Source organism: Pipistrellus kuhlii, unplaced genomic scaffold (assembly GCF_014108245.1).
Source record: "Pipistrellus kuhlii isolate mPipKuh1 unplaced genomic scaffold, mPipKuh1.p scaffold_m20_p_12, whole genome shotgun sequence".
Taxonomy (NCBI): domain Eukaryota; kingdom Metazoa; phylum Chordata; class Mammalia; order Chiroptera; family Vespertilionidae; genus Pipistrellus; species Pipistrellus kuhlii.
The window spans coordinates 46,319,957-46,347,767 of NW_023425427.1; the positions used below are offsets into that span (position 1 = coordinate 46,319,957).

At 36.4% G+C, this 27,811-nt stretch overlaps 2 protein-coding genes and 1 long non-coding RNA gene across 8 annotated transcripts in view; 1 reads left to right on the plus strand and 2 right to left on the minus strand.

Moving 5' to 3' along the window:
• The window catches only part of DENND4C (DENN domain containing 4C), a 113,005-nt gene extending 92,414 nt beyond the window's left edge, over positions 1 to 20,591 (plus strand). For 5 of the 6 annotated variants that reach the window (XM_036434143.2, XM_045580271.1, XM_036434141.2 and 2 more), the window contains 9 exons: positions 125 to 234; positions 526 to 701; positions 3,467 to 3,649; positions 4,780 to 4,975; positions 7,109 to 7,354; positions 8,482 to 8,599; positions 18,634 to 18,784; positions 19,999 to 20,063; positions 20,303 to 20,591. In XM_036434143.2, the coding sequence (XP_036290036.1) occupies positions 125 to 234; positions 526 to 701; positions 3,467 to 3,649; positions 4,780 to 4,975; positions 7,109 to 7,354; positions 8,482 to 8,599; positions 18,634 to 18,784; positions 19,999 to 20,063; positions 20,303 to 20,439 (1,382 nt within the window). In that variant the 3' untranslated portion in view covers positions 20,440 to 20,591. The remainder of the gene's footprint in view (positions 1 to 124; positions 235 to 525; positions 702 to 3,466; positions 3,650 to 4,779; positions 4,976 to 7,108; positions 7,355 to 8,481; positions 8,600 to 18,633; positions 18,785 to 19,998; positions 20,064 to 20,302) is intronic. The other variant, XM_036434142.2, reaches the window with a different exon arrangement.
• Positions 19,793 to 22,404, minus strand: LOC123652157. The gene is made up of 2 exons (XR_006741323.1): positions 22,143 to 22,404; positions 19,793 to 22,112 (listed from the first exon to the last, which is right to left on the minus strand). It is a non-coding gene; the product is annotated as an uncharacterized LOC123652157 (long non-coding RNA).
• Positions 22,405 to 23,499: 1,095 nt separating this feature from the next.
• On the minus strand, positions 23,500 to 27,115 carry RPS6 (ribosomal protein S6). Its single transcript, XM_036434156.2, has 6 exons — positions 26,964 to 27,115; positions 26,290 to 26,421; positions 25,558 to 25,768; positions 25,239 to 25,385; positions 23,732 to 23,889; positions 23,500 to 23,628 (listed from the first exon to the last, which is right to left on the minus strand). The coding sequence occupies exons 1-6, from the start codon at positions 26,967 to 26,969 to the stop codon at positions 23,533 to 23,535; spliced, it is 750 nt and encodes a 249-aa protein (XP_036290049.1). The 5' UTR covers positions 26,970 to 27,115; the 3' UTR covers positions 23,500 to 23,532.
• Between the last annotated feature and the right edge of the window lie 696 nt (positions 27,116 to 27,811).

Here is a 27,811-nt window from a genome sequence, read left to right on the forward strand (position 1 = left end):
ATATTGAGCCATTTGAAAATAAATAGCAGGTGTCATATACTTCCCCCTAAATGCTAAAGTATGCATTTCCTAAGAGTAAGGACATTCTCTTACATAATGTGATATGATGGTTACTTCTTTCTAGGAGAACTTCTACTTCCAAGAGGCATAAAAGGGCAGGACTTTGACAAATCAGATCATGGTTCTTCTCAAAACACCAGCATGTCTAGCATCTTTCAGAATTGTGCAATGGAGGTAAAAGTTCTATTTCTGCTCATGATAAAGTGGCTGTGACCATATTTTTATTTCATAAGTGACATTTAACAGAATCCTATGATACCCTTGTCAACATAATAAAATAAATATTTATTTTGAATTTGTTTGATATCTTTATAAGCAAGGCAATAAAACTGGTAGATAAAATAATTGAACTCCTAATTCCAAATTTGATCAACAAAAGAAATAAAATTTTGTTTATTAAGGTAGAATTGTCTCTTAAAGTCGTCACTGTGGCGCTTTTCAGTGTCTGCAAATTTCTGCTCTTAGGTTTTGATGTCAAGTTGTTCACAGTGCAGAGCTTGTGGAGCCTTAGTTTATGACGAAGAAATTATGGCTGGATGGACAGCAGATGATTCCAATTTGAATACAACTTGCCCATTCTGTAAAAGCAACTTCTTGCCTCTTCTCAATATAGAGTTTAAAGACTTCAGAGGCTCTGCAAGGTTAGTATTGTAAAAGTTCCCTTTAGGTAAGTACTCCCCAACCGTATGACTCCTTGGGAAAGAGTGAAATACTCATGGTATGTTCCAGGTGTTCTTTCTTTTCTCTCCATCACTTTCTATATTTGAATAGAAAATAATAATAATAATATAGAAGATTACTTTTCCATTTTATTTAACATATAATTGGCAGTTAATTCTTATAGCTAAACTTTATAGATAATTGAAATCTCCAGTGTTAGTCATTACTATAAACTTTTTGCCACAGTGACCTTAATTATATCTTCTGGCAACAAACAAAAAGATGGAGGTGGGATGCTTGAACTCTTCTTAAATGGTAGTCAGTCCTCTGTACAGTGAAATGACCAAATTCTGAACAATGAGAAGGAGTCTAGCTGATCTATAATCATCCATTAAGTAATTGAGAGTTTGGTAATTATGCTAACCTAAGTAATTATACTTAATATTCTATTTATATTATTGAGCATATTGTCTACTTTTAACTGCTTTAAAAAAACATCCAATTGTATAGGTGTTTCCTTTTTATTTTTCCTTTTGGCTTCAGGTGTGGAGCTGAGTGAAATCATACTCTAATTTCTAATGTAGTATCAGTGGTTGTATAAGGGCCTCTTTTATTATCTTCCTCCCCCTGCCCATTTCCATTTCCATTGCTTTGTCCAACAAAGACATTGTTCTGTGATATATCCTTGAATATATATCCTTATAAAATACATTATTTTGTAGGATTATGTATTTTTAACTTACATATTAGAATAATGCCGAAAGTCTCTATTTTTGTAATCATTCAGTTTAAAATCTGAGTTGCTATATGTAAACCTAGTTGATTTGTTTTCTCCTGTTGGAAGTTAATACCTCATTTTACTTTTCTGTTATCCTTGTGTTGGATATTTCAGTTGCTTCTAGTTCTTTGTTGCTATAAATATCACTGCAGCGATACAGTACAATGTAAAATACATTTCTACTTCTGGACTTGTGAAGTAGTTTCTCCCAGAATAAGTCTTAGGAGTGAGACCATTGGGTCATTTCATACATGATTTCAATAAACACTGGAAGATTTGTTTCCCAGGTGGCAACACTCCCAGTACTAGTTTCTAAGGATTTTCATTTCTACATCTCCTTACCAGCATTTGGTATTACCACTTTTCTGATTTTTATATTCTAATTGGTATTAGTGGTATCTCATTCTTATTTGAATTTCTTTGATTACTAGAGTTTGAATACCTCTTCTTATACTTGTTATTCCAGTACTTTCTATGAATTGCCTGTACCATTACCTTTTTTACATTAAGCTTTCTTTTTCTTATTGACTTATACCTTGAATATTCTTGAAATTAACTTACAAAAGAGAAATAATTAATTTTGCTGTCCTCACCCATTAATCTTAAATGTTATGATTTGTGTTTTTCAAGTCTTGTCTTAAAAATTCCTTCCCATCTGCAGAACATGAAAATTTTCTCCTGAACGTTCTTCTGATGTTTAGGTCTTTCATATCACATACACCTCAAATTCCCATATATATACTGTTCTCTTCTTTTTGTCAAGATCATATTATTTTTATTATTATTTGTGTTGTGTTTATAAATTCCCTCATGTAGAATTTTTTTTCTTATAGTTATACTTATTTTTTAAATTATAAAATTTCAGAGTAACTAAGTTCCTTAAAAATATTTCATCTAGAGTTTTTATTGGATTTTCATTAGATTTATAGATTAACTTAGGAAAAATAGACATTTTCAATACTCTCATCTGTGAGATTGTATATAGCTTCATTTAAAAAAATTTTTTTTATGTACTTTTATTCTCCATATATCTTGTACTTTTTGTTGAGTAACTGTGTTTCTTAAACTATTGTGTAATCTTATTTTATATTTTCTAATTGAAAAGGAACATAATTGATTTCTTCCCAATATGTCAGAATGGAAAATTTCTAACTTACAATTGTTTAAAGAATTTTTTCTTGCAGTGACACCCAAATATCCACCCCTATATTCTACAATTAGCATTTTACTGTACTTGCTTTATTACCTATTTATCCCTCCAGCCAAAAGTAAAATGTAGACATTTATATACTTCTTCAAAAGACTTCAGTATTCATATAATTACTGGATTTCAGGGTTTTTTTTTGACGTAAAGTTAGTATATAGTAAAATGTACAAATTGAGAATGTATACATTTGTATAAATTCAAACCTTTATCAAGATATAGAACATTACTATTACCTCAAAAAGTTCTCTTAATGCCCCTTGCCAGGCCCAGCCCTCACCCTGACTATCCCCCAACCCCCCCGAGAAAGAGGAGAGAGAGATAAGGAAAATAAAAAATGAATTAATACAGGGGAGAGGAAAGGACTAGAGACAAAAATGGAGATTTTTTAAGGGGAAAAAGAGGTATTATAAACAATTACAGGTTGATACATGTTAAAATGCTGCTGTTGCTTCTCTTTTTAAACTCAAAATTAATGTAACATTTTGCTTTTTATCTTCCTTCATAGTGTTAATGATTTTCCAAAACTGAAGGAATCATATATTGAACTATAATGACCTCCTCTACATCTTACATTTGAATAGTTTAGGACAGGAGAGAAAGAATGAAAGCAGGAGTGTGTGAGTTTGAAATAGGCAGTATTTCTATGGGTTATGTAATTCATTAATTACTGTTTTACCGTAAAGTGATTCTAAATATGAAATTTAGAGGACTTTAGCATTTATGAAGTTTTTTTTTCATTTGGACTGCTCCATATTTTTTAGCTTTTTCCTGAAACCAAGTACCTCTGGTGACAGTTTACAAAGTGGCAGCATTCCATTGGCAAGTGAGCCTTTGGAGCCTAAACCTGTATCCAGTTCAGCAGAACCTGACTTGATCAACTTGATGGGTTTCCGGAAACATAACCAGACCATTACTGAAGAAACAAGCACTGCAGTTGAATCAAGGTACCATATGGTATAGAGAACTCCTCACAATAAATTGGACATTCTTGCAAAAATTCCATCTTTAAAGATACCCTGACTCCTGTAGGCATAATTCTGGCATTTAAATTGTATGCTAGGCATAAACACTAAAAATAAAAAAGTAAGTTTTGGTCTCTATCCTTAGGTGGATCATAGCCTGGTAGAAATTAAATACTTGTCAATCTACATGACTTATTTGCATGCAGCACAGTTCTTCTATATGATTTTGTTTAATAAAGATGAAATAATATTTGAATAGAGCAACTGAATGGGCACTTAATCTGTTTTAAATGAAACCTGTTGTCTACTATATATCCTTTTCCCAACCTTCACCAGTCATTGACTCTATCCTAAGAATGCCTGAAGAAAATTTTATTTAAAAAAATATTTTTAAAAAATTTATTTTAGGCCCTTAGCTGTTTTGACTCAGTGAATAGAGTGTCAGCCTGTGGACTGAGGAGTCCCAGGTTCAATTCCGGTCAAGGGCACATGCCTGCATTGATGTTTCTATCTCTCTTTCCCTCTCCCTAACTCTCTGAAATCAATAAAGATATTTAAAAAATAAAAATAAAAAATGTTTTGCTGAAACCGGTTTGGCTCAGTGGGTAGAGCGTCGGCCTGCGGACTGAAAGGTCCCAGGTTCAATTCCGGTCAAGGGCATCTACCTTGGTTGCGGGAACATCCCCAGTAGAAGGTGTGCAGGAGGCAGCTGATCGATGTTTCTCTCTCATCGATGTTTCTAACTCTCTCTCTCTTCTTGTAAAAAAATCAATAAAATATATTAAAATAAATAAATAAAAATGTTTTTAAAAACTTGATTTTAGGGAGAGAGAAATATTGAGAAATATCCTGCACTCCCCTTACTGGGAATAGAACCCACAATCTCAGACATATATTCTGACTGGGAATTGAACTGATGACCTTTTAGGGCATGAGCTGATGATGCTCAACCAACTGAGCCACAATGGCTAGGGTGAAAATGTTATTCTTATCAGTCAGTAATGAATCCTCTTAAATATATTTAATAGACTAAAATTCATTGTAGAAAATACTCCAATTCTACAGATTTAGATTATTTTACAGAACCAGTTTTCATTTTTTTTTTTTTTAAGTGATGAAATAAAGAATGCCAGCGGAGATGTTCAAACTATGGAAATTTCACCTGTACCTAATAGTTTATCAAAGCGGAATGTATCTTTGACTCGAAGTCACAGTGTTGGAGGTCCATTGCAAAATATTGACTTTTCCCAGCGACCATTTCATGGCATTTCAACAGTTAGTCTTCCAAACAGTCTGCAGGAAGTTGTGGTATGTAACAACATTATAATTATATTGTGTATTCTTGTAAGAATGTATTAGCACAGTAATACATTCTGTAGAAGATTTAAATGACATGAAAAACGATAAGAATTTTTTATAAACAGAAGGTTTTAAAATTTCAAATATGTACAAAAATAAATGGAAGAGTAACATAAATGAGTCCCTTTGAGTCAAGATTCAGTAATTTTAAACTTATAGCCATACTTCTTTCATGATTTATATCTTATTCATGTCACTACGAAATTTTAAACATATATTTCATTTGTAAATATTTCTGTATGTATCAAACTAAAAATAATAATTAAGTGACTCAGTTTTTGTTCAGATTTCTAATTGTTTAAAAAATGTCACGTATGTTTGTAGTTTGAGGACTCAGGAACAAAGAAGGCCCATGCATTGCAATTGATCTTTTTTTTTTAATCTTTCTTAATCTGTACACTCCTTTTTCCTCTTGCAATGTATTTGTTGATTACAACCCTATAAATTGGTAATTTTGCCTAGAAGATTGGTCAAATTCAGGTTTTTTTATTTTGTTTTGCTATTTATTTTTGTAAGACAATATCATTAGTGGCTGTATGTTCTTCCAGTGGAGACATGAACTGTCTTTGTGATTTAGTAGCTATAATTGTCCCATTGCCCAGATCAAGTTATTCATTTGGAGCTTATAAAATGATAGTCTGATTCTGTCATCTTTATTATATGGAATAAATCTATGAAGAGAAACTTCCCTTAGGTCTTCTGTTTGGTTTTCTAACGATGCAGTTTATATTAGAAAGGCAGTCCACCTTCCCCTTTTTATTAACCAATTTTCAGAATAACAAGTTGGGTTCTTAGCATTCTTCAAGGTGACCCATTAATTTGGGGAAATAGAGTGTCATTATGAAAAATTGATTTTTAACATTTATGTTTACATCCATTGTCGTTATCCTTATTGATATTAATTGCCTTATCCCATCTTTGCTCAGCTAGAACTCTCTACAGAATGATGCCTTATTCCTTATGACACAACTCTAGTAGTCTTTAAATTTATTTTTTAAATTTTCTTGCTTTCTTTTATGACAAGATGTTTCCTGCTCATGTATTATTTTCCTTCTGCAGATCTAGAGTCTGCCATTTCTCTAAGAAACACTGGTTCCTTTTAGAGGGAGATGATATTTAGATACCTCACACTGGATACTAGGGTTATAAAGTCTAGGTTGTTTTTATTCATTATTTTATTTATAAAATTGCTTTTTGTTGCAAGTGTAAAAATGATTTAGATATAATTTTAAAAGGGGTCAAAGAACATTAACACAAAAATTGCCCTATCTCTTTAGAATTAACACATATTTTTTGGTATCAACATTATAAAACATATGACATGTAAACATCTATTAATTTTTAAAATTGACAAAAGAAAAATCAAATCATACACAGCCCATTGCTCTTATCAACTCCATCATGTTTAAAATAGGATCTAGCCCTAACCTGTTTGGCTTGGTGAATAGAGCCTTGGCCTCAGGACTGAAGTGTCCCAGGTTCGATTCGGGTCAAGTCCATGTACCTTGGTTGCAGGCACATCCCCAATAGGAAGTATGCAGGAGGCAGCTGATCAATGTTTTTCTCTCTCATAGATGTTTCTAACTCTTTATCCTTTTCCCTCTCTGTAAAAATATCAATAAAATATATTTTAAAAATAAAAATAAAATATGGTCTGTTATATGGGTCACTAATTTTTATCTTAGCTAACTGAAAGGTAATTATGATTAAGTATTTTTTGTTAGGTTTTCATTAGGATGTCCTGCATGTATCAATTGCCAGAAAATAACTGATTTTGAAGAGATAGAGCAGCATAATCTCTTTAAGAAAAACTTTTATTTTTTAAATTTATTTCAGAGAGAGGAAGGGAGAGGTAGAGAGAGAAACATCAATGAGAGAGAACAACTGATTGGCTGCCTCTACAAGCCCCATACTAGGAATTAAGCCTACAACCCAGGGCCCTAACTGGGAATCAAATTGTGACCTCCTGGTTCATAGGTTGATGCTGAACCACTGAGCCATGCCAGCAGGACAGAGAAGTACTCTTAAACATACCAAATTAAATAGATAATATTCACTTTTTTTGTATTTTTTTTTTTTAAGGATCCTTTAGGAAAAAGACCAAATCCTCCCCCTCTTTCTGTGCCCTACTTGAGTCCTTTAGTGCTTCGTAAAGAACTTGAATCTTTGCTAGAAAATGAAGGCGATCACGTGATCCACACATCCTCTTTCATCAATCAACATCCGATTATTTTCTGGAACCTTGTATGGTATTTCAGACGTTTGGACCTTCCTAGTAACTTGCCAGGACTTATCCTCACATCTGAACATTGTAATGGAGGTATACAGGTAGAGTGTCAACTTCTATACTTACATTACATTGGTAGGCTAGGATGAGGCTTAAAGTAACAAAGTATGCAATAGTGGCTTAACAAGATGCAGGTTATTTCTCTCACTTAAAAGTTTGGATAGGTGATCTAGGGATGTTACTGTTAGGGACCTGAGATGCTTCTGTCTTTTTGCTCAGCTGTACATGACCTCCGTTTCCAAGTTCTACACCAGGATGGCTGACTCTCTTCTAAGTTGTCACATTCACATTCCAGTTAACAGTAAGGAGAAAAATTGATAGAAAAGAGTATGTCTTTCATTCTTTAGGGACAGTTTCTGCAGGTATACATATTTCCATATGTAGTCATTTATCCTGATCTTAGTTATACGGTCATTTCTAGTTGCAAGGAGGCTAGAGAAGGTAGCTTTTGTTTTGAACTATCATATTCCCAGATGAAATTCTCACAGCAATCTTATTTTAAAAAGACTCATATTCTGTGCAGCTGAAATGAATACAAAATACAACTGAAAGAAGAATAAGGACCCATATTATCCATATTTTTCAGATGTATAATTAAGTTAAAGAAATTATTTTTGCAAGGTCGCATAGCTAATATGTGATGGGGAGTCAAAACCCCACTCTGGCTGTGTCTAGCTTTAAAGCCTCCTAGTCAATTGTTCTGGGAATCCCAATCCCACTAGGGACAGTGAGCTCCTAGAGTTCCTTCATTTTGATATTGAATATGAGAGGCACCCACACCCAAACATATACCAGGGGCACACACAACCTTAAAGTAGTACAAAGTCTATTTTGACTCATTTATTTTAAGTAGTAGTCAGTACAACAAGATTGTAGAACTATTGCACTTACTCTTGCCTTAAAATTTGTTGTAATGGCAGTTAATCTTTCATGTAGCCACTGTGCTAGTTACCATGTTGTAATGAGCACAGTGTATCCTTGAAATTTAGAACGAGAAACTTGACCTTCAGAAAATAACATAAATCTTCAGATTTAAATAAAAATTATTGCACAAAATTTTAGGTTCAGAGTTTTGAAAGAACTCATCTGTTTTAGAAAGTCAAGTTTGCTGGATTCCCTGGTAGTTATTATGGTAGGGGCACTAATGCTTTCTATTGCTCTTTTTTAGCTTCCTCTGTCATCTTTGTCCCAGGACAGCAAACTTGTATACATTCAGCTGTTATGGGATAATATCAACCTTCATCAGGAACCAGAAGAGCCTCTATATGTCTCATGGAGGAATTTTAGTAAGTAAAATAGAATTAAAGACATAAAATTCTTAAAACTGTAGAGTACTATTTAGCAATAAAGAAAAATGGACTGGGACTTGGGGGACTAGAATTAAGAGTTAAGAGAGAAACAAGTCCTTTTGCATTATTTTAACATTTTTTCTTTATTTTTAGTATTTCTTCAAGATTCTATTTTGGTTTAAATTGATTTGCTATTATATTGACCCATTTAACTAAGTCAGGTCTCTACATGAATTGAAGAGTATTATTTTATGATTTTTCTGTCAATACCAATTTGGTTAGATATTTGGAGACTAAATTCTATATAGTAGAAGAGTAATCTGGATGTGTTGGAATAGTATAATTTCAGTTATATGGATATTAGTCTAAAAAATTCTAGCTTATTTTTAGTCTTTTATATTTAGAATGTATTTTTACAGGTTTTGTTGTTAATCCTCACCTAAGGAAACTTTTCAATTGATTTTTAGAGACAGTGGAAGGGAGGAAGAGCGAGAGAAAAACATCAACGTGAGAAGGACACATCGATTGGTTGCCTCCACCATAGCTGGGGATAAGCCTGCAACTGAGGTATGTGCCCTTGACTGGAATCAAACCAGGATCTCTCAGTCTGTGATCCAACACTCTATCCACTGAGCTAACTGGCTAGGGCTATAAGGAATGTAGAGGATTATCATCCAGTTCAGAAACTCTGTGAGTAAATAAGAAACCACAAACAATCAATTGATAAGTGAGCAATTGCTATCAACAGGCAGTTCATGGAAGAAACATTAAATGGCTTATATAAACTGTGTTAGTTTGCTAGGGCTACCTTAACAGAATACCACAGACTGGGTATCATGAAATAGACAAGTAATTAAAAATATTCTCTAATTTTTGATGGGATGAAATTTAGAACTCTTAAGAATGAACTTATTAATTGGTGCTTTATATGAAGAATTGGCATAAAAATAAAATTAAGACATATAAGAATTAAGTGACCAATGGGAGGGCATGAAGGTGGGTAGGGGAGGTAATGGGGGAATAAGGACACACATGTAAGACCATATCAGTTAAGTAAAAAAAAAAAAAAGAATTGAGTGATAACTTTCAGGAATGGCAGGCAGTATGAGGAGCTCTGCCACTACTTCATAAGAACAGAGAGCTCTGAAATTCTCTCAAAAGATTATTGTAACCCTAGCCGGTTGGGCTCAGTGGATAGTATGTCTGCCTATGGACTGAAGGGTCCCACGTTCGATTCCAGTCAAGGGCACATGCCTGGGTTGTGGGCTTGGTCTCTATTTGGGGGCGTACAGGAGGTGGCCAGTCAATGATTCCCTCTCATCATTGATGTTTTCCTCCCTCTTCCTCTCCCTTCCTCTCTGAAATCAATTAAAAAAAATTTTTTTTAAAGGAAATTGTATTTGGAACTGAGAAAACTCTTGGAAATTATGGAGATTTAGGTGAGCAAGGCAGTATCACGCTGATACAAAAACCAAAGATATCCGTAAGAAAACGAAAATCTATATCACTTATTAATATGGACATAAAAATTCTCAATAAAATAACTAACCAAATCTAACAATACAGAAAAAGAATTGAACAGCCTTGACCAAATGCAGTTTATCCCAGGCATGCCATGTTCGTTTAACATTTGAAAATCAATTAATGTAAACACCATATCAATATAATAAAGGACCAAACCTGCATGATTGTCTCAATAGTTAAAATATTTGTTGAAATCCCGTCACCCTTTGTTAAAAACGCTCAAGCTAGAGCCCTAGCTGATTTGGCTCAGTGGATAGAGCATTGGCCTGCCTAAAGGGTCGGGTTCGATTTTGGTCAAGGGCACATGCCCAGGTTTCGAACTCGATCCCCAGTAGGGGGCATGCAGTAGGCAGCCCATCAATAATTCTCTCTCTTGCCCTAACTGGTTTGGCTCAGTGGATAGAGCATCGACCTGCGGACTGAAGGGTCCCAAGTTTGATTCCAGTCAAGGGCATGTACCTTAGTTGCAGGCACATCCCCAGTAGGGGTTATGCAGGAGACAGCTGATCGATGTTTCTAACTCTCCCTCTCCTTTCCTCTCTGTAAAAAATCAATAAAATATATTAAAAAAAATAATAATTCTCATAATTTGTTTCTATTATATCTCTTCCTCTCCCTTCCTCTCTGAAATCTATAAAAATGTATTTTAAAAAACATTCAAGCTAGAAATAGAAAGGAACTTCTTCAATTTGATTATGAGCATCTATGATAACTGGCAGTTTTCTTTTTTTAAATATTTTTATTGATTTCAGAGAGGAAGGGAGAGTGAACTAGAAACATCAATGATGAGAGAGAATCTTTGATCGGCTGCATCCTGCATGTCCCAAACCAGGGATCTAGCCCACACCCGGTCATATGCCCTGACCGAGAACTGAACTGTGACCTTCATAGGTCATAGATCATAGGATCATAGATGAACGACGCTCTACCACTGAGCCATGCTGGCTGGGCTGACAGTTTTCTTAATGGTGAAAGACAATACTTTAAACTAAATACAGGAACAAGACAAGATTGTCTGTTTTTATCATTTCCATTCAACATTGTACTGGAGGATCTTGTTAGAGCAATTAGACAAGAATATAAAAGGCATCCAAATTGTAAAGGAAGCTTAGATGGTGTGGCTCAGTGGTTGAGTGTTGATCTGTGAACCAGGAGGTCATGATTCTATTCCCGGTCTGGGCACATGCCTGGGTTTCGGGCTCGATCCCAGCTGAGAGTGTGCAGGAGACAGCCAATCAAATGATTCTCTTTTATCATTGATGTTTCTATCTCTGTCTCCCTTTCCCTTTCTCTTAAATATATATTTTTAAAAATTGCAAAGGAAGTAAAATTAACTCTATTTGCAGATTATGTGCTCTTAGTATAGAAAATCTTAATGAATATGTATATGCAAACACAAACATAAGTTCAGCAAAATTGCCGGATATACAGAAACCAACTGTATTCCAATACACTTTCAATAAATAATCAAAAATTAGGAAAATAATTCCATTTATAATAACATTAAAAAGAACAAAATTTAGGGGCTGGGTGACAAAGGTGAAGGGATTAAGGAAAACAACTCATACACACAGACAACATTATAATGATTATCAGAGGGAAAGGGAGGTTAGGTAGAAAGGGTATAGGGAAGATAAATGATGATGGAAGCAGACTTGACTTGGGGTGGTGAACACACAACACGAGATGATGTATTATAGAATTTTACACCTGAAACCTATATAATTTTATTAACTAGTCACCTCAAGAAATTCAATGAAAAGAATAAAATATATAGGAATGAATTTGCTGAAAGTACAAAACGTATATTTTAAAAACTAAAGTTATTGTTGAAAGAAATTAAAGACCTAAATAAATGGAAAGAAATGCCAAGTTTGGAAGAATTACTATTGTTAAGATGACAGTACTTCCAAATTGTTCTATAGATTCAGCAAAATTCCTATCAAAATTCCAGGTGGCTCTTTTTTTTTTTTTTTTTTTATCTTACAGAAATTGAAAGGCTTATCCTAAAAATCACATGGATATTCTAGGGACCCAGAATAGCCAAACAATCTTGAAAATGAAGAACAAAGTTGTTGGATTCATACTTCTTAATCTAAAAATTTAGTACTAAAGCTATAGTAATCAAGAAAGTGGAATGTTGCATAGAGATAGGCAGTAAAGGTCGATGGAATAGAGTTGAGTTTCCAGAAATAAACCCTTACAAGTATTTTCAGTTGCCTTTCAACAAGAGTTTCAAGATCATGAAACTGGGACAGATGGTGCTGGAACAACAATCGCAACATGAAAAAAAAATTTTTTTTATTACTTCCTCAAATTATACATAAAAATTAACTCAAAATGAATCCTAAAAATGTTTAAGAGTTAAAACTATAGTACTCTTAGAAGGAAACATAGGAATAAATCTTCGTAGCCTTGTATAGGGTTAAGGTCTTAGATTCTATACCACCAAAAGCACAAGCAACAAAAGGAAAAATAAACTAGACTTCATCAAAGACAAAAACGGCTGAGAAATAACCAATTATATAAGTGCAATGTCAACCCAGAATAAAATAAGGAAAATACTTGCAAGTAATATATTTTAAGAGAATATATAAAGAACTCTTACAACTCAATAATAAATAACTCATTTTTAAAAATTGGCAAAGGATCTTGTATTAATCTACTTGGGCTGCTGTAATAAAATGCCCCAGACTGTGTAGCTTATAAAAATCAAAAGTTTATTTCTGTCAGTTCTGGAGGTTGAAAGTCCAAGATGAGGATGGTATTAGCCTGGTCAGTTAAGGACCCTCTTGGACTGCAGACTTCTCATTATATCCTCACATGGTAGAAGAGGTAAGGGATCTCTTCGATGTCTTTTTTTTTTTTTTAAAGGGCACTAATCCATTCATGAAGACTGCCCTCATGTCTTTATTATCTCCCAAAGGCCTCACCTCCTGACACCATCACATTGGGCATTAGATTTTCTTTCTTTTTTTTTTAATTAAATTATTATCTGTGTACATATTTTAACATTTGCCTCCCCCCCCCCCCCCCCCACCCCCCCCCCACACACACACCCACCCTCTGGGCATTAGATTTTCAACATGTGAATTTTTGGGAAACACATTCAGCCCATAGCAGAATCTAACAGTTCTTCAAAGATGGCTAAAAGCAAATGAAAAGATGCTCAATATCACTAGATGCAAATAGAGAGAAACCACTTCACATTCACTATATTGGCTATAATCAGAAGGACAGATACTAACAAGTATTTGTGAGGCTATAAAGAAATTGATAACCTCATATACTGCTAATTACAATAAAAAATGGTGCAGCTGCTCTGCAAAAATTACACAGTTCCTCATATTAGCAATAGTAAACACCATATGACACAACACTTGCTCTTAGGTAAATACCCAAGTGAAAACATATGTTCACCTAAAAACTATACACTATTCTTAGCATTTTTTAAAATAACCCAACAGTGTAAACAACCTATATGTACATCAGCTGACAAATGGATAGTTTGGTATATCCAAGCAACAAGTATTATTTGGCAATAAAAAATACTGAATACTGATATTCTACAACATGGATGAATTTAAAAACATTATAGAAGAAGCCAGTCACAAAAGAGCATAGAAAGTATGATACCGAGAAACCAAGATGGGGGCATAGGTAAACACCTAAATTATTGCCTCGCACAATTTCAAAACTACAACTATCAAAACAAATATCATCCAGAACCACAGGAAAGCTGGCTGAGTGGAAATTCTACAATTAGAAGGAAAGCGGAAAGCACAGGGAGAATCAGAGGAGCTGCAAAAGGCTGAGGTACAGGACACGCGCTCGGGTGACTGAGTGTCTGGCTGGCTTTCTCTAGCAGGAAGGAGACAAAAGCTCCCGACTGCACTGACCCCCAGTTCCGGGCAAGACCCTGAGGACCCAGGCTTATATGGGGGGAATCTGGACTGTCAGATGGAAACTCAGGGGAGCCGCGAGAGGCAGAGGTGTGGAGGTGCGAGTGCACGAAGAGAAACTGACTGCTAAATGCTGCTGGCTTTCTGTAGTTGATGGGAAACAGAAGCTCCCCCACTAAGCTGAACTCCAGTTCCGGGTGAGAATCTGGGAATACAGATTCATTGGAGGAGAAACTGCAGTGGGCGAAACTCGAGGGCAGCTTACTCTTGGAGGTGCTTGCAGCAATTACCGAGGGGCACAGACCCAGGGCCATCATAAGGCAGGGGTGACTGGAAGCCAAGACTGTCTGCTCAGTCCTGAGAGACTGCCCCATCCAAGCTGAGCAGAGGCTTTTGCAATTTTGCAAGTCTTGTCTCATAAGGTTGTCTCCATCACAGAAATTCTCCCGGTGTAGACACAGCTGATCCTTACAGCTAATTGGCCTGGAGGTCAATTTCTCCCAGTGTACCAACAGCAATCAAGGCTTAACTACAAGACCGTACACCAGCCCACAAAGGGGTGCACCAAGAGTGTCCACCTCGGGTAACTGGGGAGGCCACGCCACTGGACCATATAGGACACGTAGCACACAAAGCTACCCTACCAACTCAGGGAATCAGCGGAAATGTGGAGTCAAACAGACCACAAAATAAAGAAATAGAGGAAAACAAACGACTGGATATAGAATTCAAAACCATAGTTATAAGATTTTTCAAGAATTTCCTAGAAAAGGCCGATAGATTTAGTGAGATCCTCAAGAATATGGAAAAGGACCAACTAGAAATTATACACTGACTGAAATAAAAAATATTATACAGAGACCTAACAGCAGACTAGAGGAACGCAAGAACCAAGTCAAAGGTTTGAAATACAAAGAAGCAAGAAACACTTAACCGGAAAAGCAAAAAGAAAAAAGGATAAAAAAATATGAAGATAGTGTAAGAAGCCTCTGGGACAACTTCAAGCAAACCAACATCAGAATAATGGGAGTGCCAAAAGAGAGCAAGATACTGAAAACCTATTTGAAGAAATAATGTCTGAAAAACTCCCCCACCTGGTGAAAGAAATAGCCTTAGAAGTCCAGGAAGCACATAGAATCCCATACAAAAGGAATCCAAAGAGGACCATACCAAGACACATCATAATTAAAATGGCAAGACCAAAAGACGAATATTAAAAGCAAGAGAAAAAGTTAATTACCTACAAGGGAGCACCCATACGATTGTCAGCTGATTTCCCAACAGAAACTATGCAGGCTAGACAGGAATGGCAAGAAATATTCAAAGTAATGAATAGCAAGAACCTACAACCAAGATTACTTTACCCAGCAAAGCTATCATTCAGAAATGAAGGGCAGATAAAGAGCTTCACAGATATGAAAAAGCTAAAGGCTGAAAGTGGTTTGGCTCAGTGGATAGAGCGTCAGTCTGCGGACTGAAAGGTCACAGGTTCTGGTCAAGGGCATGTACATTGGCTGCAGGCACGTCCCAGTAGGGGGTGTGCAGGAGGCAGCCAGTCGATGTTTCTAGCTCTCTATCCCTTTCCCTTTCTCTCTGTAAAAAATCAATAAAAAATCAATAAGAACCTTTAAAAAAAAAAAAAAAAAAAAAAAAAAAAGAACACAAACACCAAACAAAAAAAAAAAAAAAAAAAAAAAAAAAAAAAAAAAAAAAAAAAAAAAAAAAAAAAAAAAAAAAAAAAAAAAGCTAAAGGAGTACACCAACACCAAACCAGTATTATATGAAATGCTGAAAGGTATTCTTATACAAGAGGAAAAAGAAAAAGGTAAAAAATTATGATCAACAAATACAAATAAACAAGTGAATCTAAAAAGCAAGTGAATTAAAAATCTGATGAACAGAATAAACTGGCAAATCTAATAGAATCAGGGGCATAGAAAGGTAGTGGACTGACAGTTCTCAGGCAGAAAGGAGTATGCAGGAAGAGACTGGACAGAAATCGTATACCTATGGGTGAGGACAGAGGGGGTGAGGTAAGGGCAGAGGGTGGGGTGGGAACCGGGTGGAGGGGAGCTATGTGGGGGTGGGGGAGAGGAACAATTATAATAATTTGAACAATAAAGATTAAATTAAAAAAATATACCACGTACATGAAATATATAGAATAGGCGAAGCTGTGGAGATAAAAGTAGTGTTTACCTAGTAGTGGTTGGGAAGATAAAGGAGTGACCCTTAGAGATTTTTGGTGGTGAACAAAAATGTTTTAAAAGTTTATTGTGATGGCTGCTCAACTCCAAGAAAATATTCAAAACCAGTTTTGTAGTTTAAATGGGTGAATTGAATGGTTTGGGAATTATTTTAGTGTCTCAGTAAAAGTGTTATTTTAAAAATGGAATTAAAAAAGCCGTTTTTATTACATTTGGGTTAGGCTCTAAAATCACAACAGCATGAAAATAAGTCCTTTTTAAAACCGTTTCCTATTCCAAGGAAACATTTAGCAGGTATCGGGTCTAGTAATAATTAATGTCGTTTTTTAACATTCGTTTAAAATCTTGCTCGGCGTTGACTTGTATTGACATAACCTTCAAACACGTGGTATCTACAGAACGTGTGAAGTGCAATTAACAAGTTTTGCTTGAAAAAGTTTGTGTTTGGTTTGGTTTTTGTTGCAAAACTAGGGCTAAGAAGATGGCGGATGAAGAGCATGTTCGGCACTGCATGCTTTACGAGTTCCAATTAGGAAGAAAAGCAAGTGAGGCTGCAAAAAACATCTGTAGTGCTCTTGGTCAAGATGCAGTTAGCACCAGAAAATGCCAGCGTTGGTTTGAGAAATTTCGCGAGGGAAATTTTTCGTTAGATGACAAGAGTGGTCGAGGCCTTGTGTCCAATTTTGATCAAGAAGCTCTTCAAGCTCTTTTGGTGCAAAATCCTCAAATTACCCAACAAGAGCTTGCGACAACTTTAAATTGTTCACAAAAAACAATTTCCAATCAATTGTGTGCACTTGGCAAAGTCCAAAAGTTTGGAAAATGGGTTCCTCATGAGTTGACCGACAACAACCGTAATCAGAGAGTCACAATTTGCAGTTCGCTCCTCTCTCGTCAAAACCGTTTGCCGTTTTTAGAGCTAATTGTTACCGGAGAAGAAGAATGAGTGCTGTATGTTAATTTGAAAAGGCGGCCTCAGTGGTTGGACAAAAATGAGGCTCCGCAGCCCACGCCAAAACCTGACTTGCATGCGAAAAAAGTGATGTTGTGTGTTTGGTGGAATTTTAAAGGAATTCTTCATTATGAACTTTTACCATCTAACCAAACCATTACAAGTGCAGTGTTTAGTGCCCAATTGGAAAGGTTAGCCCAAGCTTTAAGAGAAAAAGAACCCGCGCTGATTAATCGGAAGGGCGTAATTCTTCACCACGATAATGCACGACCGCATACTGCAAGAATCACTGCTGAAAAACTGCGCCAGTTGGAATGGGAAGTTCTCCCTCAACCTGCATATTCTCCTGATATTGCCCCTTCCGATTACCATTTGTTTCGTTCTTTGCAAAACTTTCTTCTTGGAAAATTTTAATAATGAAGAATGCCTCAAAAATGCATTGACCGAATTTTTTGCATCAAAATCACAAGAATTTTACAACAGAGGGATTAAAATGCTTCCTGAGCATTGGGCACAAGTAGTAGAAAACAACGGCAACTATATTGTTGATTAAATTTTGTTGTATTGTTTAAATAAATTCGGTTTAAAAAAAAGTATTAGAAAACGACATTATTACTAGACCTAATAGAAGAGCTAGGATCGAAACCTATAGCAGCCAGTATTTCCTGTTGTCTTATAACAGAATTTTGCTATTTGGTTTTACACAAATGAAGTATTGCTAGTTACCTTAAGGAGCTATGTTGTATGAAAAATACAACAGCTTACTTTATGACAGGCACTTAGAATGAGGCTAGACTGGGGAATTATTGGATACATATTCCCATCTCAACTAACTTTAATACTGTAATCCCAGCTGCTAGGATTACAGTATAAAAGTTTTCCCTTTTTCTGGGCCAACCACATGGTGATTTTATTTTTCATGTTAATATGATTCAATTCCGGTATATCACTGAAGCACTTTTGTATCTATGAAATCTATATAAATGTTTGTTCTTAATAATTCTAGAATTAGCCTTTATCAATTAAGATTATATTCTATGTTTAATAGAAAATAACAGAAACTTAAACACTAAAGATTGTTCTCACATAAACTATGAAGTAGATTTTCTAGGACTGATCCACAACTGCTCTGTCGTGAGGGACACAGGCTCTTTCTATTGTGCCTACTTTTTCATCAGTAAAGGTGGCTTTATAGTCACAGGATGGCTCCTGGAATACAAGTTGTCACCCCTCCTCCCTCAAACAGGAAGTCTTAAGTTCAGGGAAAGGGCAATGGGAGTGGTCTCTCCTATCAGAAACAGGAAAAATATTTCTTAGCAGTCACATTGCCACATAATTTTACTAGTAAAGAGGTGATGTTGAATAAAAAGCGAGAAAATGCTACAACTCTGGAAAAAACTCTAATAGAGTGGTTGAAATATTCTTAATTACTGTTTTTATTATTAGATTCTGAAAAGAAGTCGTCTGTCCTGTCAGAAGAACAACAAGCAACAAGCACTTTAGTGGAAACCATCAGGCAGAGTATTCAACGTAATGATGTTCTTCAACCCATCAACCTGCTTTCACAGCAAATAAAGCCAGACAAGAAAAGACAAAGGTAATAATTCAATGTTTACCACTCAAAATAATGTCATGTTAAAAACTATTTAAAATAGCTCTAGTTGTAAAAGAAACATATACTCAGTGTGGAACATGTTTTAAAAAGTACTTATTTGAGCACAAATAAGTATCTGTTTCAGGGGATAAATTTTAAGAGGTAATTCATGTCAAAAGTGTATGAATCTTTGGGAAACATTAATACTATTCATGGAAACCCTGTGTGAATTTGTTAACATCTATATTATACATATGTTCTACTTGGTTCAGGCTCTGTCATGTCCATACATCTTTTCCATTCTTGAGGGACACTAAAAAAAAAAATAGTTTGGGAGTTAGAAACTATTTAGAAAAGTGATGGAAGTAGTGAATTACAAAGGATGTGGAGCTCTCGTGATCCTCTTACTATTGTCTGCAAACATGCTTGGATCAGTACTCATCCCAATGTCAATATGAGCTTGCAGAGGAATCTTCAGAAAACAGTAGTACAAAGATAATGAAATGGATGGATCCTCTAACTGAGGTACAGATGGCTTCTTTTAGTCTAAAAAGCACCTCGTTTCAAGCACCTGTAGTATAAGGCAGGAAAGGAATATTAGAAATGACCTGCTATGGCCTCTAAAGCTTCTAGAGCTACATGGAGCATCCTCAATCAGCATTATTAATTTTTTGTTCTGTGTAAACACTCAAACCAGTTTACTTAAATTGTTTATTTTTAACAACTGAGTTATACAGCTTATTTTTAAGATTTAATTTGTGATATTTTTATGTCCACCAATCAAATAACGGTGATCTTTTATTGTTGGATTAGATAGATCATTCCCCCTTTCACTCTGTGTCCAAGGGTTTTAGACTCCTTAGAAATTGCTACTTTGTCACGTAAAAGATGACAAAAGACCCTGCCTTTCCAAGTTTTAATTAGGAATTAGAAGTTATAGTTAAAAAAAATTTTAAGTTAAACCATTTTTTGTTTTTAGTGTGAAACTTTATGCCATCAACTTAATTTTTAAACTTAAATAGATATACGAAGGAAGTAGTTGTAAAAATAGTTAAGAACCCTTCTCCCAAAGGTGCCATCTCATAACTGTGCCACATATCAAAACTAGGACATTGTTAGACCAGAGAACTTAATTTTTTTTTAAACAGTTAAAAATGCCTTCACATATTTATTTCTATACTTTTAGCCTATTGACTCTAAAAATATTTGTTTTATAGGAGTTTATACAGAGAAATCCTCTTCTTATCATTAGTATCTCTTGGAAGAGAGAATATTGATATTGGTAAGTTGATTAGAGCACTATTTTCTGTTTCCTTACATTTTACTATTTCCAAATGTAATTTTACGCTTTATTTTCAAGTAATTTTATTTCCTAAAGTAATTTTAAAATTCTACTTGCCTTTAGAAAGACTTCTACTTTTGATTATGTGGTGTGTGTGTATATATGATTGGACTACCATATATAAATGCATAAATTCTTTAACACATTATAACTGCATTTTTTGAAATTGTCTTTTTCAGAGGCTTTTGATAATGAATATGGACTTGCGTACAATAGTCTATCTTCAGAAGTCCTTGAAAAGTTGCAGAAAATTGATATTCCACCAAGTGTCAGTGTGGAATGGTGCAGGAAGTGTTTTGGAGCCCCTCTCATTTAAACTACATTTCAGATACACAATGCTGGGGGGAATAGACTCAGTCTGAAAACTTTAAAGGTTTGTTCCAAATGCTAAGAATTGGTGAAAACCAAAATTGTCTAACTATTTATGGGACAACATATGAAACCTAACATACCAAATCACCTAGAAATAAGAAAATACAATTAAAATGCCCCAGGGTTTATTCTTAACGGTGTATCTGCCTCTTCTGAAAACCGTCTGGATTTCTCAATATTTGCAGTTTGATGAGAAATTGCATTCGTCATTGGCATTGTTTATATTTGAAGCTAACTGGGTTTGGGGAATGACAAATTAAACTTGGCTAACCCTAATACAAATGAAATGTTTTAAGAGCAAACTCTGTGTGAATGTGGCTGTGTATGTATGCGTATATACAGCCATATTATATTTATTAAAATTTATAGATTATGTATTGCAGTTTTCCAAAAGGGGTCTAAGTGACTACTAGTAAACTCACCTGTAGTCATTAATTTCAAAATTACCTGAAGTCTGCTGACAGCCACCTTGCCTGACTTTTAAATTTAATACATTTATCTTCACCCTTCATATTTTGTAATATTTTCCTTAATGGATTTTATCTTGAATATCCAGTTACTTCCATCCACTTCCCAATAGCATGTTGATATACAATAGCTTTATAATTTAATATTATACATCAGTCAGTTTAAATGAAATTGGCTTTAATTTCACAAAATTTGAACATCCTTAAAAGTGCCGTATGTATAGCCTGGACCAGAAATTGTTTCAGGCCCAGTAAATGGTTATTGGTCACTTTTTAAAACCTGTGGGATAAACTTGCACTGCAGTTTTATTCTTGTAAAATATATAGATTTGTATGTTTATTTGTGCATTTGTAAATAGTTTTTTTTAGGATAAATCAATTAAGTCAATACAAAACTATTGTGCTTGTTTGCCAGATTTAAGAAAATCATGACCTCACATGCCTGACAATTATGCCTTTTGTTAAAAGCCCTTAGGAGCAGCAAGATTGCCTTAACTCTGCGTGGTGTAAAATGCCAGTGGTTGTGTGTTTTACAGTAATTATACATACGACTAAATCACTGGGTACAAATTATTTACTGGTAGGTGACAGCACAAATCTATCTGGTATAATCTTTTACATCTTGTTGCTGTGCCAGTCTTTCATCATTTAGGGTTAATCTGACCTTTATAGAATTCTAGTTTCAATTTATTGTGAAAGAAAATTATGTACAGTTCTCATTACCTTAAAAATGGATCTTTTGCACTAACTTTAGAGTATATATTTTTGCAGTTAAGACTTGGTACTAGTTTTAATACTTAACAATTATAAAGTTTGTAATTATTCTTGTATATAAAAAGATGGAGGTTGAATGAAAAGGAAAAATTCTTGTTACCTTTTTAAGCCTCCGGAAATGTTACACAATTGGAACCTTTGTGATCTTTAGAATTCCAAAATTATCTTTCTCTCCGTTTCTTCTCTGTAGCCTGAAACTAAATTACTTCCCACTAAACAAAGAAAGAAGTCTGTAATGAAGATTTCCTTAACCAGTTAAAAATATTTGTATTCAAGTTTTCTAGTAACTTTTTGTTAATTCTAAGTAACAGCCGTTATATATTGGAAACTTGAGTCTACTGCAGTCATTTAGAAATATAAATTTTAAAGGCCTTTTCTTTCTAACACCTACCAGAAAGGGTACCACCAAAAGCTTAGAATCCCCCCAAAAAAATCTCATTTGAATTTCTAGTTTTAATACTGTATGAAACAACATAATCTGTTAACTTCTGAAAGTCTGGTAGTCTAAAATTAATCCAGATTATCCTAAAATGTGAACACTAAGTGGAAGCCCCTTTTGTCGTCCTGTTTATGCCACGCTATCTGATTTCAGTATGCTGGCAGCACCAGTGATTGACCAGTCCAAAAGGTAAATGTAGTGTCAGTCACTGAACATGGCGCTTAACGTATTAAACTAACCTGCCAGAACTCATGAGCTAAAATAGTGTAGACAAGCCATGTGTCCACTTTTAGAAAATGCACTCAAAATCAGAAAGCAGTGGGATTCATGGTTTGTATATTAGGGCCAACCATATATGTACAGACCTATACACCAGACTTGCCCTTTTGGCCTTGTTATCCTGACTGTAGTATGTCCTTTTTATTATCTTTAAAAATGCTCCATTTTCCCTTTGTAATTTCTATAGTCAATTGCAAATTAAGACTTTTCATATTCTATTACTAATACCATGTATTAAGAGTAATGGGGATCTCTTACTGTTATCTAAGAATCTTGCATCTTACGGTCCAGAAACTGGCATTGGTCGCACACGGGAACTTAATCTGTGTAAAAACTACTTTAAAATTTTACTCACCTGTGGTTAAACTACACTTCAGCAAACGAGCCTCTTCATCCTTAAAGCCTAATGTGCCTTTTTAAGATCCTTCTACCCTGTAAAGGATAGTTTTGACTGTAATTATCAGAAACTAGATATGGCACATTAGAAAAAGTATACTTTCTCTTTATGCATTCTTTATTGATGCAAGTTTTTAAAAAGGCATAGTCAACTCCTTTTCAGAGTGAAATAGAAAAACAGGAATAATTCACTGGAGTTGAAAGCTTTGTTAATGTAGTAAATTTGCACTGGTTTTAAAAGCTTTGTGAACTTTTGCAAAACTGCATCATTAACTATGCTTTTAACAAGTAATCTTTTTTTATCACATGTGACAAATGTCCATCTTCCCAAGGGCACTTTTCATGTATTGTGCATAGATGTTTTAAGAAACTGTATTCCTCAAAATAAAATGTATAAAAGATTAACAATTCTATCATTTATTTCTCTGTTCTATGATTCACTGCTGAAAATCCCTTATGCTAAGAATCTTTTCCTGAGCCACCCAGATTCCGAAACAGTATCCTGCACCTCTGAATTTGAAGGACACATCACTTTTTAAGTTTTAGTCTTTAGATTGCTGTACACAGTATTCCTTTTTCTATGACCCGAGTTTCTCTCCATTTATCTAAATTTTATCATCAATGAACAGTCTGGTAAAGGGGGTTTCACATTTGCTCTCCTTTATTTGTTAGTTACAAAATCTCATTTTTGACTGGATTCAGACTTAGAGGTAGAAGCTCTCAGAGAGGACAGTCTACGTCTCTTCGCAATTTGCTCCTGGCGTTTTTCTTTGGCCTCCTAAACAAGACAAAAAGAGTAGTCAAAGCCTGTCTGTGTTAAAAATCTAAACCCAAAGTGAGGCGTGACTCCTCCCCTGCCACCCCAATCATCTTAAACTGACCTTTGTTCTCTTAGCCAAAAGTTTAGCATATTCTGCAGCCTCTTCCTTGTTCTTCTTAGTGCGTTGTTTTTTCAGAGCAATGCGCCTGCGTTTGTGTTGCAGGACACGTGGAGTAACAAGACGCTGAATCTTGGGTGCTTTAGTCCTAGGTTTCTTACCTAAAAATTTAGATGGCTTAATCACTTAATACAAGCCTTGTTCATTAGGACACACACCTCACCTACATTTTAAAAACTTGAGCAACAGACGCAAACTTGAGTTAGTATCTACAAAAACTTATTTGTATAAGGCCTTTTAAGTCAAATTTGAAATATTTTACAACTTAAGGATACCACCACTTTGCCAACAAAAATACAAGTCAAGCTAAGTATTATACAAATATAAAACTGAAGTCCTAAACTGAAGTCCTTCTAAAAGAGACCAGGCTAATACTACCGTTTCCCTGAAAATAAGACAGCGTCTTATATTAATTTTTTCTCCCAAAACTGCGCTATGTCTTATTTTCGGGGAAACATGATAGTTGCCAGTGTTTTCCTAATTAGCACCTTTAACCCTCAGTAAAGACAGTTTATTAAGTCAAGCCTATTTGGATGTCAAGATCATAGGTTAATTTTTTGAACAATGAAGTCACACTCAGCTTTCTTCGATCACTTTGATTTCCTGCCAGCTACTAAGGTAAATAATCCCCTAATATCAAGACACAAGAATCATCTTAAAATCACCTGCCAGCTAGCACCTTTACTACACCGATGGTTATTTCCAAAGTTCATGGGGAACTCCTGGGAATTTGCCAATTATTTTTTAAAGCACAAGTTACAGGAGGCCAATACTATATCCTCAACCTTTAAAATAGTATCCGGCACATAGGTTGTGTTGGATATTTGGCATGAGACCAATGAACTCACAATAAGCCAGGTACAGGTTTACCTGAAAAAATAAAACCCAACCAACACCCTCCCCCGAGATTTGCCAGGAGAACCCAACCTGAATATGCCATTTACTCCATTTAATCTACGTGTTCATACAGCAATATTAATGTTACAAAACATTGCAGCCACAGACTACAGGATAGTCATGATGGGTTATGTTGCTTAACAATGTACCTTCTAAAAATAAAACTCCCAAATACCCATTACCTATATTCTGAATACAGTATAAATCTAATTCTCATAACTCTTACTATTGCTACTCATATCCCATAGATGAAAATGAGGGTCAGAAGTTAAAGCTAGGTCAGTTGATGAAAGCATGTTATTAGAGTGAGAGCACATTCGATCACAGCCCTAGAATTTATCATTTTTCCAACTTTTAACCTAAAAGCAATGAACACAGCTAGAAGGCATTGGATGTAACAAGGATTAATACCAACAAATGTCATGTCCCTCCAATATTTTCCTAAAATCTCCAGGTGAGTTGTAGGCAGATTTTGTTCTAACGAGAACTCAAAACACTAGAGACAGATTAATAACCAAATTAAGCAAGCCCTAAATGTCATAATATCCCCTACCTTCTTTGGTTAGAGGCTTTCTCACAACATATTTTCGGACATCATCTTCTTTAGAGAGATTGAAAAGTTTGCGGATTCTGCTGGCTCTTTTGGGCCCCAGGCGACGAGGCACAGTGGTGTCAGTGAGGCCAGGAATATCTTTCTCCCCTGAGACATGTGAACAAAGACATTTTAATTCAACTTCCTTTCAAAGAACCCTAAATTACTGCTTTCATTGGTAAAAACAAAACATGTCATGGATATGACAAATGAAAAAGCCATTTGGATAATCAGCTTTAAATCAGTCAGCAATAACTGAACCCAAGAACACAAACCTCACCTTTTTTCACAATGACCAAGTTGAGAACACTGAGGTTGGCATCCACAATGCAACCCCGAACAGATTTGCGTTTTCTCTCTCCAGTCCTCCTGGGTCGGTAACAGGAGTGCCCCTTACTCAGCAGCAGGCGGACTCGGCCATGGGTCAAGACACCCTGCTTCATGGGGAAACCTTGTTTGTCGTTCCCACCACTGATTCGAACCACATATCCCTGCAGAATGCAATGACATTAAAAGTAAAGGGCTGTGGCCTCTATGACGTCCACTCAGTTCTAGTAGGTACAGTTCATTAAATACAATTTGAAACAAAATTCCTCTGCTCACTCATGTTTGTCTACATTTGCCAATCTTCCAAGTTCAGTTAGCAAATCCCTTGCAAGCAAGCTCTATTTCTAACCTCTGCGTTACTAGAGGGAACAGTTCTAGGGTAAGAAAGATTACATGGTAAGAGACCAAAGTATCCGCAAACAAACAAACCAGACATCCTTTCTTGGCACTTTTAAAAATACCCTTTGGAGACCATTAGCTTGCAGCGCAACTAGGTATGTATGTTTCCTCATTTGAGCTATGAAACCCCGCCAGGTGATAGCTCTACCTCGTAGGATGAGGTCTGGGAGTCACTATCCCAAGGTGAGCAGACAGAACGAACCGGAGTTTGAAACCAATTACACAGCCAATTACCACCCGCGTGTACCACCATCCCAAGAGCCGCAGCAAGTGAGATCAATCTCACCTTCCATTCTTCACCCAGAGCGTCGGCGGCAACTTCTGTGGCCATTCGCTTCTCATAGAAAGTACGAAGTTTGCGCTCATCGTCCACTTCGATGAGTTTCTGGCAGCCAGTGGCTGGGAAAGAGATGTTGAGCTAAGGATTAAACGGAGGGGGAAAGAGCTTTATGAAAACTACACAACCATCGGCAAAGGTATTCCACTGCAAAAAGCCTTCCAAGTCCAACCCCCAACCATAGTCAGCAGCAAAACGGATAGTCGGCTTTATTCAATATAAAGCACGTGTGTGCAATAACGCGCGACGAGCCCCGCGCTAGAAATAGGACGTCGTCTGTTAAGCCCCCCCCCCCCCCCCCGCAATGACTCCGGGGACGAGGGAGCTCCGCAGCCGGGCCCCTTGGAGTAAGGGGCCCAACCGACAGCAGAGCCTTATCCGCCCGGCTAGGCCTGAGGGCGCCGCCACCATTACGCTCCCGGCCCCACACAACTCCAGCGGCAATCACACGCCATCCCCTCTCCCAAGGAGCTCCAGGCCCACAAAATAAAAACTTCCTCCTACCTCAGACCCTCCTCTACCTAGAACCTGGACTTTGGAGAGTTACAAAGGCAGCGACGCCGTGTCCTGGGGCTCGATTCACGTCCCCCGAGCCTAAGCCAACGCCCGCCATTTCCTCCTACCTTCATCCTGAAGCAGCCGACAGCCTCCGCGGCGCCACGAAAAGAGGCCTAACTTCCGCTTAACCCAGATCACATAGGCACTTCCAGTTCTCGCGAGATGGGCAAAGCCTGGGAGAGCGGAAGTGGTCATGGGTAGTCGGCGCTTCCGGAGGAGGGGCTAATCTACAGTCCGGAAGTGGATTTAGCAGCCTAAACGCACCGGAGGCGTAGTTTCAGCGTGGCGGCGGGTTTTGACGGAAGGCTGGATTCCCCAGCCTGGTCTTTCTCGCGTTACCCTTGACCAGGAAGGAGCCCAGCTCAGTCTCGGACTCTGCATCGGATGTTGCCGAGGAAGGGCGGCCCGGAGTTCAGCTCTCTTGGACTCTCCTGCACCTCGGACTCGGAGGGGCGCATCTTGCCCTGGTTCCGCGGTTCGCAGCAAGACGCCATTTTTCTCTTAAAATACTCCCATCATCTGCGTAATCCTTGTTCTGTCACAGAACAACACTCTTAGCCACCCTGTCGCAAGAGCCAAAAATCACAATTACCCCCAGGCCTGGCCACCATCGGTATCTACTAAATAGTCTTGCTTTGTTTTGCCTTTGCGATCTTTTTTAAAAAAATATATATTTTATTAATTTCTTACAGAGAGGAAGGGAGAGGGATAGAGAGTTAGAAACATCGATCAGAGAGAAGCATCGATCAGCTGCTTCCTGACACCCTCCCATGGGGATGTGCCCGCAACCAACGTACGTGTCCTTGACTGGAATCGAACCTGGGACCCTGGAGTCCGAAGGCCGACATTCTATCCACCGAGCCAAAACAGGGCGCCTTTGCGATCTTTTTAAAGCGAGAAATATTACTATGTC

Excerpts from the sequence above, each read along its gene's own strand:
- RPS6 (XM_036434156.2), bottom strand. Across the intron at positions 25,769-26,289 it reads CTCTGGGTGAAGAATGGAAG|GGATATGTGGTTCGAATCAG; the intron begins GTGAGATTGATC and ends TGCATTCTGCAG. Across the intron at positions 23,890-25,238 it reads AAAGCCTCTAACCAAAGAAG|GTAAGAAACCTAGGACTAAA; the intron begins GTAGGGGATATT and ends CTAAATTTTTAG.